Below are 11,303 nucleotides of genomic sequence, written 5' to 3' on the forward strand. Positions count from 1 at the left end.
GAGATAAATCTTATTAAAATCAATTAAATAATAATATGCATATACTTAATAAATATGTTAGTAAATTACTTGGTGCCTGTAATATTATTCTTTTTTATTCTTTTTACTTGGAACCAATGGTAAAGAGATGACATGACTAAGAGAGATTGATTGAAATGTTAGAGTAACAAGAACTTATAGGACATGTTTGATGATTTTTATGCATTAATCCATATTTTGTTTGATGTGTTCAACTTTGACAGAAATTATGAACAGATCTTCTAGAAGAAACACTGAAGTCTCATGTGGAATCAATTGGTGGGATACTTAAAAGGATCTGGATTTTCACCTAACTTAATCGATCCACTAATTTGTCGGGATGTTCTACTTCATAAAGTGCCCCACAAACTAAAGTTGTTTTTATTTCTTTTTTTTTTTTTTCCCCTTTTTGGTATAAAACCAGCTAAAGTATTTGATTGTTAATCAGGACCATATAAATTTATCCGCGAAAGGCAAAGCAAGATTCAATTTGCTTATGAAAGTTATGACACTTTGATTTTGCAGAAATACAAATGTAGCTGGAAATTTTGGCCTTGTGCTATACATATAAAGAAATTGCATTTTAGTAATCAGTATTTTGATTCAGTTTGCACAAAGGGTCTTTAAATTTAAAATATTTCACATTAAATCTTCAATTTTGTTTCACACTGATTCAATTTTCAAATTGATTTCCAAATTTATATGCTAAGATATGCTATAATACTATTGAACAAAAGAACTGCATTCGTAAATCTGCTCACACTATTTTGTGCTCATTTACCAACTTTGCACCACTCAACTTCAAAATTGAAAAATTTCCGTGTTCTTTTTATTCTTTTTGCTTGAAATTACTTGTAAACAGATGACTTGACTAAGGGAGTTTGACTTATTCAACATGTTTCATGATTTTGATGTATTAATCCATACTTATGATTATTATAGTGTTTTCGGTGAAGTTCAACTTTGACACAATTGATGAGACAGATCTTCTGGAAGAAACTATGAAGTCTCGTGTGGAATCAATTTGTGGGACACTTGAAAGGATCAGGACCTTCTCCTTATCCCAGTCTAAACGATCTACTAGTTTATTTGGACTTGTATTCTACTTCATTAATGATGCCCAACCAGCCTTCTCCTTTTTTTTTTTTTTTTTTTTTTTGGGTGGTTATTAAACAAGCTAAAGTAGTTGAATGTTAATCAAGACCATATAGTTCTTTGAGACAGTCTAAATAACAAGGATCACTATTGATAACTCTTAAAACGTGGTGTTAAAATTCCTCATCTTTATTTTATCCTATATATATATATATTTGAGTATTTGTATTCTGATCACTTTACATATTGGGTCTTTGAATTTAAAACCTTCAATATTAAGTTTTTAATTTACAGTGTATTTCATATTTGTCTAATTTTTAAAAATTAATTCACAAATAGATTAGAAAAAGTTTAAAAATTGAAAAAATTGATCAGTTTCCTCCTTAATCAATTCTTTGACATTATTTATGGAGACAAGACGATCCATAATGCTTGGAATCCATAGAGGAAATTTTATGCATGACTCTAACTTCTACATTAGCCTCACCGACTCTTAAGAAAAGGGACTTCACTTGACTTGACCTGTAGGTTGACCATGAAAGTTAATTTGAATTATCTTTATGATACAACGAATTAATTGTTTCAATGTTATGAAAATTATTTAATAGCATTCAACATGTATTATTCATCATTTGATGTCCAGAAGAAAAGAAATAAAAATAATAATTTAGGGTCACCTCAAAGACATTTTTAATTCTTCTTTTTCTTGTTGTTTATGTTATTTTTTAGAAATAAGTGCACTATACTACCTTCTAAAATCATTGAATTTTGTTTTAGTGTCTTTAAAATTAATTTCGTCACATTGAAACCTTCTATTTTCAAAATCTATATGAATTGATCTAGTTCAAAGAAACATGTTAAATTGGAGACATGTGTAGTGTATGTGACCTTCATATCTGATTTTTTAATTTATCTTTTATATTTGCACACTTAAAATATTTTTCAAGAAAATTAGGAACCCAAAAAAAAAAAAAAATCAAATGTTTAAAAAAATCCAAAGTCCAAAAAAAAATTAGATGGTAAAAAAATTTCAAGGGCACAATAAAAAGATATCAAATGTTCAAAAAAAATCCTAAGGCTTGAAAAAAATTCCAGATGGTTAACTAAAATTTTGAATGCGTGAAAAAGAAATCTGATATTAAAAAAAATTTGGAGAGCACCAAAAAAATACTAAATGTTTAACAAAGTCTAAAAGTTCGAAAAAAATTAGATGCTAAAAAAATTTTGAGAATACAAAAAAAATACCAAATAGTAAAAAAAAAATTGACAGTTTCAAGAAAATACTAGACGTTAAAAAAAAAAAATCTGAAAGCATAAAAAATGCCAGATGGTAAAAAAATTCGAAAACATGATAAAAAAAACCAGATATTCAAAAAAATTCAAGAACATGATAGAAGTATTAGATGTTTAAATAATTTCAAAAGCCAAAAAATGCCATATCGTTAAAAAAAAATAAAAAATCCAAGTACTCAAAAAGAGTACTAGATATTCAAAAAAAATCCCAAAAGTCCAAAAAAATACCAAATGTTAATATAAAAAATCTAAAAGTCCAGAAAAATCAGATGGTAAAATAAAAAATAAAAAAAATTCTAAAACCCTAAAAAATGCCAGATGTTCAAAAAAAAAATTTGAAAGCCCAAAAAAATTTCAAAAATCTTATGAAAGTATCATATGTTCAAATAATTTAGAGAGCTCAAAAAAATATTAGATGATTAAATAATTCTGGATTCTAAAAAAAAAATACCAGATATTAAAAAAATCTTAGAGGCCAAAAAAAATATTAGATGGTAAAAAAACATTTCAAAAACACAATAAAAATACCATATAATAAAAAACAATTTGAAGGCTTAAAAAAATACTAAATCGTTAAAAAATAGCAGATAGCACAAAATAGTTCCAAGCTCTTAGAATTTTTTACAATATGATAATTTTTTGGGCATTCAAAATTTTTTTAATCGTTGATTTTTATTGAGCTCTTGAAATTTTTTTGAACATTTTTTTTTTCAAGCTCTCATAATATTTTTGCCATCTAATACTTTTTTAGGCATTTAAAATTTTTTAACTGTTTGGTATTTTTTTTTTAGCTCTCATAGTTTTTTTGAACATCTGGTATTGTTTTTTAGCTCTCTGATTTTTTTGGACATCTAGTAATTTTTTTGGGCTTTTAGAATTTTTTTTTTAGCATCTAGTATTTGTTTTGGGTCCTAGAATTTTCTTTAATCATATGATATTTTTTTCGAGCTCTTTGAATTTTCTTCAATATCTATTATTTTTTATCATGCCCTTGGAAATTTTTTTTACCATCTCATTTTTATTGGATTCTTAAATTTTTTTTTTTTTTGAACATCTGGTATTTTCTTTGGATATTCAATTTTTTTTTAATTTTTTAAATAGAAAAATATAAAAAATAAATTAAAAAATTAGATTTGAGGGTCATATGCATTGTGCATGTCCGCAGTTTAACTGTTTCCGTCAAATTTAACCGAACTACATCAATTTGTAAAGATTTAATAGAAGATATCAAAATGAGAAAATTGATTTTAGAAACCCAAAACAAAATTCAGTGATTTTAGAAGGTTAAATGCATTTATCCTTTTTTTTTTTTCAATAATCTTTGTTTTCATTTTTTTCTTTGTTGTGCGTTATATATTTATATTCTTTTTGAGAAGTGTTCAATATGCCAACATATTTGATAAATATATATTGATAAATCATTTGGACCTTTGATTTGACAATTTTAAAGGTGGACAAACATTGAAAAGTTATGAATGGTTTTATCTATGATTTTTATACTGTTAGATCTATCCATTTAATGGATAAAATATAATTTGCAAAAAATATTTGTCAAATACATTGTACATAGAACCGCCCCATTTTTTTTGAAATCCTTTATCTTTTGTTTAGGGATGCTCAATCCAACCTTTCCGACCAAGCCAACTAATTTTAGATAGACTCGAGAATTTGGCTGACAGATTAGATTCTGTGAGTCAATTGGTTGGTATAATTTTCGTTTCTTTGATCCGGCCTGACTGCCTGTATATATATTTTCAACTCTTACACCGAAAGGTTGTCCATCAATCCTTCTCCAAGTCCTAGAAGACAGAAGTTCTCCAAATTCAGAATTGATATTGTTTTGTGAGAATTATTTTTTCAATTTGTCTTAGGATATATAATATATAAAAATGTGGATAATAAAAATGGGATACAAAGTGGCTAATCTATTTGGTTTTACATGCTAATTTTTTAATTTAAAAAAAAAAAAAAACTGAAAATCTAACATAGCAAGACGAAACTTACCAGGGTAATCAATTATTAAATTACTAAACCAGCCAACTTGTTCTCATGCGTTTACAGCTAATCGCATGTCTGGCTAAATGGGTTACTTTTCTAACTTATATTATTTTAATATTTCTCAGCCAAATATAAACCTATTTCACTGGTTAAGTTTGCAAACTCATTGTTTCTTCAAATCTCCATATGCAAATAATAATAATAATAATAATATGTACTTCATCGAATTCAATTACTAAAATTGCATGAATGTATAGTCCATTCAAACACATAGTTAAACAACATGGTTTTTCAAGTAAACCTTAAAAGATCAACATAGTTTTTCAAGTAAACCTTAAAAGATACAAGCAATTTTATTTTATTTTTTTCATTCTTTTCTTTTTCTTTTTTTGGTTTATTAATTTATTTCTAGTAATATATTATCAAACTTAAAACAATATTATACTTGTCAATCAATAAACTACTATTGTCTTAAAGCCTTCTTCGATGTTGCATCAAATTGTATTTCTCTTTTTTAAGTTTACCCACAACAGCAGACATATTAAGCCTCTCTTCTGGTAAATCACTTGAGCACTGCATTGCTAATTGCATAATAGCTGAGAAACATTGAGTTAAAGAATCCATAGTTGTCATAGTAGCATTTTCAGCTCCTGTGCAAAGATCAGTATCCATAATCTCCATAGCTCGCTCAGGATAAGAGGAAATGACCCATTTCCGCAAATTCAATCCTTCAACAAACATTTTATCTCTCGGACTTTTTCTTGTAAATGCTTCCATCAACAAAATACCATAGCTATAAATGTCACCCTTTCGAGGTACTCTTCCTTGTAATCCGAATTCTGTTGGATGGACATTCAATTGAACTTTAGATTGAACATTTTTTTGAGACTGAAAAATTTTCACTCCATATGTTTCCTTGAAAATGAAGTTGAATTTGAAAAGGCCAGTAAAGTAGTGAAACTAATATAGACAATTTATGAAGAATCTACATGCCATGCTATGATAGTATAAATATTTCCAAATATTAAAATATATGTTGAGAATGAAGATCCTTTTGCAATCTTATGTGGAACTTTATATCCCTTAGGAACAAATATAAAATAAGAGAGATATTGAAAGTTTTAGATTTTACCCCAAAAAAAAAAAAAAAATTACATATTTGGCGCCACCAAAATACTATTGTTCAGTTCTAAAAACAAAAGATTATTAGTTTATTTTAATTTCTTTTATAACACCATATTAAAAGTTCTTACATACATGATCAAATATCAAACAAAATTCTAAAACAATTTCCTTTCCCTTCTATTCACTAGAATAAAAACAATAGCATGAATGGATGAACTTACCAGGTGCAATGTAACCATTGTGCCAAGAGTTACCGTTTGGGTTATAGACTTGTATTTTCCCAGAATTTTTGCAATGCCAAAATCAGCAACATGTGCAACCATGGTCTTCATCCAAAAGAACATTGCCGGGCTTCAAATCGCAATGAACAATGTGCTCTGAATATCCGTGGTGAAGATACTCCATTCCCAATGCCACATCAATCATTATTTCCATCCACTGAACAATATCCAGACAGTTTTGCCCCTGATTGTACAACCAATTTTCAAGGCTACCATTGGGCATGTATTGTAGAACCAAAGCTCTAAAATCAAGGTTGAAGCAACAACTTATAATCTTCACAAGGTTTCTATGTCTCACATTCTTTAGGACTTGACATTCTCTGTCAAAAGATGTTACTGCTCCTTCAACTTCTAAATTGAAGAACTCGACAGCTACAATCTCAGCATCTGACCTGATTCCTTTGTATACGGAACCAAAGCTTCCAATTCCCAACAAGTTTGCTTTACTAAAATTATTAGTTGCACTGAGTATATCATAGTATGAGATATATTTGTGACCCAACTTTATAAATAAATCGACTAAAGAGACTGGCAAATTGTTGCTTTTCCTCCAGTATCTGATATACAAAATTAGTAGCAAAGCCATACGTATCAATGCAGCAATTGAAGGAAGAACATATTTAAGCCATGCCAGTGCCTTTTTTGATTTTGAAGGAGTTGTGACTGGGCAAGGTGGGAGCTTTACTTTTGAATTATTGCCACATAAATCAAGATTTCCCATGAAAGATTGGAATGTGAAGTTTGCAAAAGCTCCAACATTAACAGGAACAGGGCCAGTTAACATATTGAAAGATAGATTCTAGAAGTTGAGATAGCGAAGCTTCTCCATAGACTTGGGTATGATGCCAGATAAATTGTTAGATGAAAGACCTAAGGATTTCAGGCTACCTAAGTCGCCAATACTGGCAGGAATGTTGCCTTGGAATGCATTGTTTGACAAGTCCAATTGCTCTAACATCTTCAGATTGGATACCGTTTCTGGAGTAGTTGCTGATAATTGATTCTTGGATAGATCCAAAATCACCAGGTTCACCAACTTTCCAATCTCAGGAGGAAGATAGCAAGAGGGAGTTAACCGATAAATTCATTAACCAAGTATTATGGAGGCTCCACAGGCTGTGTGGTATAGAGGTGAAGGAATTAGAATGTAAAGATATTTCAGTTATTGTGGTAAGATTCCCAAAACAGGAAGGTATGGGACCAGATAGCTTATTTTGACCCAAGTATAATTCACCTAGAGACGGTAATTGACATACCTCATTTGGAAGATTTCCTTCTATTTTGGTACCATAGAGATACAACTGCTGTAGCTTGAGTAAATTTCCCATGGAAGAAGGAATTTCTCCAATCAGATTATTTCCTTGTAATTCAAGAAATAATAAGCCACTCAAGTTACCAATTTGATACGGAAGATTACCTTGAATTTGACTTCCTGCGGAAGAAAGAAATCGGGAGAAGTGGATAAATTACCAATAGATTCTAGTAGTGCCCCATTTAGTGGATTATACCCAATGCCCAGAGCTTGCAGCCGGCGACACTGTGTCAAAGAAGTGAGGAAGTGAAGCTCTCTTTGGGGATGGACCGTTGGTCAGTTCATTTTCTTGCAAATTTAGAATTTTTAGATACTGAAGACCGCCAAATGTCATCAGCACCGGTCCACTAAAGAAATTGGTCGCTAATTCCAAGATTATGAGCATTGAAGCATTGGAGATAGAATCTGGAATTCTACCACTTAACCGATTAAGACTCAAATATACTTCTCTAAGCATAGGAAGTTGAAAACCAGTGATCTTTGAACATTTACAGTTAATGAATGGTTGAAAATGGTTGAAGGTAAGCTACCAGAGAGATTATTAGACTGAAGGTCTAGTACTGTTAAATTAGAATGCTGGCCCAACTCCTATGGAATCGCACCTAACAGATTATTGTTTTTTAAATCAAGTAATTCCAAGTGAGAAAGATTACTCAGGCATCTCGGTAAGCTTCCCGCAAATCCATTGTGATCTAGTACCACTTCTCTGAGTTTTTTACAAAGGCACAAGTCTGAAATATGTCCCCTTAGCAGATTCTTAGAAACATAAATTCTTTCAATAGAAGAATTGAGGCTGCAAAAGGTTGGAGGTAATCTACCAGAAAGCTTATTATACTGAAGGTTTAGCATTCTTAAATTAGAAAGCTTGCCTAACTCTGATGAAATCTCACCTGACTGATTATTTTCTTGCAAATCAAGTATTTCCAAGAGAGAAAGATTACTGAGGAATTTCGGTATGGTTCCTGCAAATCCAATTTTACCAAGTCCCAGTTGTTTGAGATTTCTGCAAAGGCACAAGCTTGCTAGAATATGACCCCGAATTGGACTATCCGGAAGATAAAAGGCTTCTAAATTTGGAAGCCTATGGCACATATCCATTGGAATACTTCCAAAAATACCATTGGACACCAGAGCAACATATCTAAGGCTCGAAATGTTGAAAACAGAGGAAGGAATTGTACCTGTCTGTCAGGTTGCTATACACCAGGTACAGTATCTCCAAATTGGTTAGCTTTCCAATGCCTTGTGGGATATTCCCAAGAAAGCGATTTGGGCCAAAGTATATGGCTTGAAGCATGTGGCATTGTGAAATGCTTGGTGGGATGGTCCCTTCAAGCTGGTTCCATCGCAAATCAATCAATCTCAAACGATGCAACTGGCTTATGGTTTCCGGCAGTGGACCATAAAAACAGTTGTTATAGAGGTTGAGATGGCGGATGAATTATAGGTTTCCAATATGTGGTGAGATAGTGCCTTTAAGTTTCTTGAACTGAAGATTCAAGCCAGTCACACGCTGATGGCGTAGGCTGCAAGAAACAACAACCCAATTGCAAAAATTAGTGTTGGTGTTCCAGCTACTAAGTATTGAGCTATTGGAAGGCAACTCGATCTGGGATTTGAAGGCTAGGAGAGCTAACATTTCAGTGTTAGTTCTGTTGGTTGTCGAAGATGGTGTTGATGATGATAATGCATATTGACATGTCAAGAAGATATGCATGATCATCAGCAGTTTTATTGGCATAACTAATAAATTTAGTTAACTAAGTAAGACAATAAAAAATATCAATAAATTTTTTAGAGAATAAAAAAAATATTATAACAAAAATTGAATTGAAGGAGTAAATATTATTCAATAGTTGCATATCTAATTAATTAGAAATTGAAAGATCACTTACTTCATTGCCTATTTATAGATAAAGACTTTTAAAATTTGATAAGAATAAAAACATTGTTTTGAATGTAAATTTTTTCCTATTCCTAAAATCAAGTCATTGTTCCAAATTAAGATTGTTTCCTTCATTATCTGAATCAATTTGAAAAATAACCATATATAGTCACCACCATTCTTAATCTAAATATTATGAACCTAGCCTTGTTTATGCCCTTGTTCATTCAAGAAAAAAAATTATTATTTCTAAAATAAATAATTAGCCTTCTTCAAGCTTCATTTGCTACCAAAAATAATTATTATTTTAAAAAGGTATTATTTGTCTTATTCAGATTCATTTATTACCTCCTAAAAAATAAAATATCTTTATTCAAACTCCTTTAATTCCACAATTTATTTTCAAATTTATTATTACTATTTAAAAATCATAATTTACGTGTTTAGGAAAAAAAAAGTAATTTAGGTACTTTGGACCAACATGCCTTAATAATTGACTATTTTTACATTAATCTTTTTTCCATATTTAAAAATCCAAATGAAATTAAATACAGCCTAATTACCATTTTAAGATTAACCGTACATAAATGATATTTAATTAATATTTATGAAGTAATTGAAAGTTTTTTAATTTATTAATTGGAGAGTGTTTGTCCATAATTTATTATCCTGATTTTTGCTTGGTTAAGAAGATTGTTTTTAAACTTCTAGGATTAATAATATTCATTTTGTGGGCAAAATTTTTAAATTTTAAATTTTAACATCTCAATATCATAATTAATATTTCAATATGATCTTCTTTAATTGCTTATATTAATTACTCATCATAATAATATGTACAATTTGAAGTTTGAATAGTTTTATATTGAAACTACCCATTTTAAATTAATAAACTATTTACTATTAGCATATAATATCTATGAATAATTTATATGAGCTAAATTTATAAATTTAAAAGTTTAATGAACCTCATATTGAAAATTTAAAGTTTTAAACTCATGGATATTCAATATGGATAATTAATTTCATAATTTGTGGAAATTAAAAATTTATATAGGTCAATATTTTAAAATTTTAAATTTTAAAATTTCAAACTAATGATTAATTGACTTGTGCGTGTGTAATATCAATATCATGTATAAGGTAGTTTGTTTGGCGAATTATATGATATATCTGTTACAGGATGATATTCGTGTAGTTTTTCATAATTTTTTAATCTTTTATTTTCTTATATGTAAAGTGTTTTTTCATAGTTTATTATCGTATTTTTCATTTAGTTAAAAAAATAAAATTTTAAAAGTAATAAGATATCTACATAAATGGTAATTAATTAATATTTAGGAAGTAATTGTATATAACATTACATAAATAAACCTAAATAAATAAATTAATATTATTTTTTTATGGTTTTAGAGGGAAATCAAATAAATTTAATGATGACATATAGAAAATTTTTTTTTTACTAATATCTTAGTTTTTTATATAATATAGATATAGATAGATATGGATATATATTCCAAAGTAATTTATTAAATTATCTTACAAAATACATATGCAATCACAATAGTCAAAGTAAAGACCGTATAAAGATTGAAAAATTTAACTCTCCTCTTGGGAACTTGCACTAATAGCTCCTTGGTAGTAGGCTTTTATTCCTTCATTCTTGCTTGGCTTTTTACCTTGATTATTGGTATTAATTTCTTGATCTTTTACCTTAACATTATTGTGTAAATCAACGCAGCAAACTATAATATTGACTGTCATAATCAGTTGCAACTGGTGTTTCAGGCAGTGGACCGTGTAAACTGTTATTATATATGAAGGTTAAGTTTGCGGAGGAAGGTATACAAGTTTCCAATATGTGGGAGGATGGTGCCTTGAAGTTGGAAGAAAGAAACATTCAAAACAGTGACCTGCTAGTGGTGGAGACTAATTGTGAAGTCCAGCCGCACCACTGCACCGACAGTGTGAACTCAGCCACACTGTTACAGCTCACCATTGTTAACAATGGTTGCTGTTGTTGCCGGTGTAAAATTTGCTCAACAATTGTGGGCAATGGCAAAGGTCGGTGCTGAATGTCATGATTGAAAAAGGTGGACATGCATCGACATTGTGAGCTTATAAATAGGCTTCATCTCATTGCATTCAAGCAAGCCAAGCAATCTCAATCTAATCCCAAGAGAGGATTGTTAAGAGCATTGTAAAGACTCCAGAGAGAGCTTAAGAGAAGAGTTGAAACTCCAGGAGAGAGTTTGATAGTAAACAAAGAGATTCCACATGAGAATCCGAGAGAGAA

The 11,303-nt window shown here is 29.8% G+C and overlaps 1 protein-coding gene and 1 pseudogene across 1 annotated transcript; both read right to left on the bottom strand.

The window, feature by feature from the left end:
- Positions 1 to 4,875: 4,875 nt before the first annotated feature.
- On the bottom strand, positions 4,876 to 6,594 carry LOC107423527 (probable LRR receptor-like serine/threonine-protein kinase At3g47570; annotated as a pseudogene).
- Positions 6,595 to 6,609: 15 nt separating this feature from the next.
- On the bottom strand, positions 6,610 to 8,220 carry LOC107423528 (LRR receptor-like serine/threonine-protein kinase FLS2). The gene is made up of 3 exons (XM_060815457.1): positions 7,822 to 8,220; positions 7,319 to 7,600; positions 6,610 to 6,855 (listed from the first exon to the last, which is right to left on the bottom strand). Exons 1-3 carry the CDS (start codon positions 8,218 to 8,220, stop codon positions 6,610 to 6,612), a joined length of 927 nt encoding a protein of 308 aa, XP_060671440.1.
- Positions 8,221 to 11,303: the final 3,083 nt, after the last annotated feature.

This window comes from Ziziphus jujuba, chromosome 3 (genome assembly GCF_031755915.1).
Source record: "Ziziphus jujuba cultivar Dongzao chromosome 3, ASM3175591v1".
In the NCBI taxonomy this organism is placed as follows: Eukaryota; Viridiplantae; Streptophyta; class Magnoliopsida; order Rosales; family Rhamnaceae; genus Ziziphus; species Ziziphus jujuba.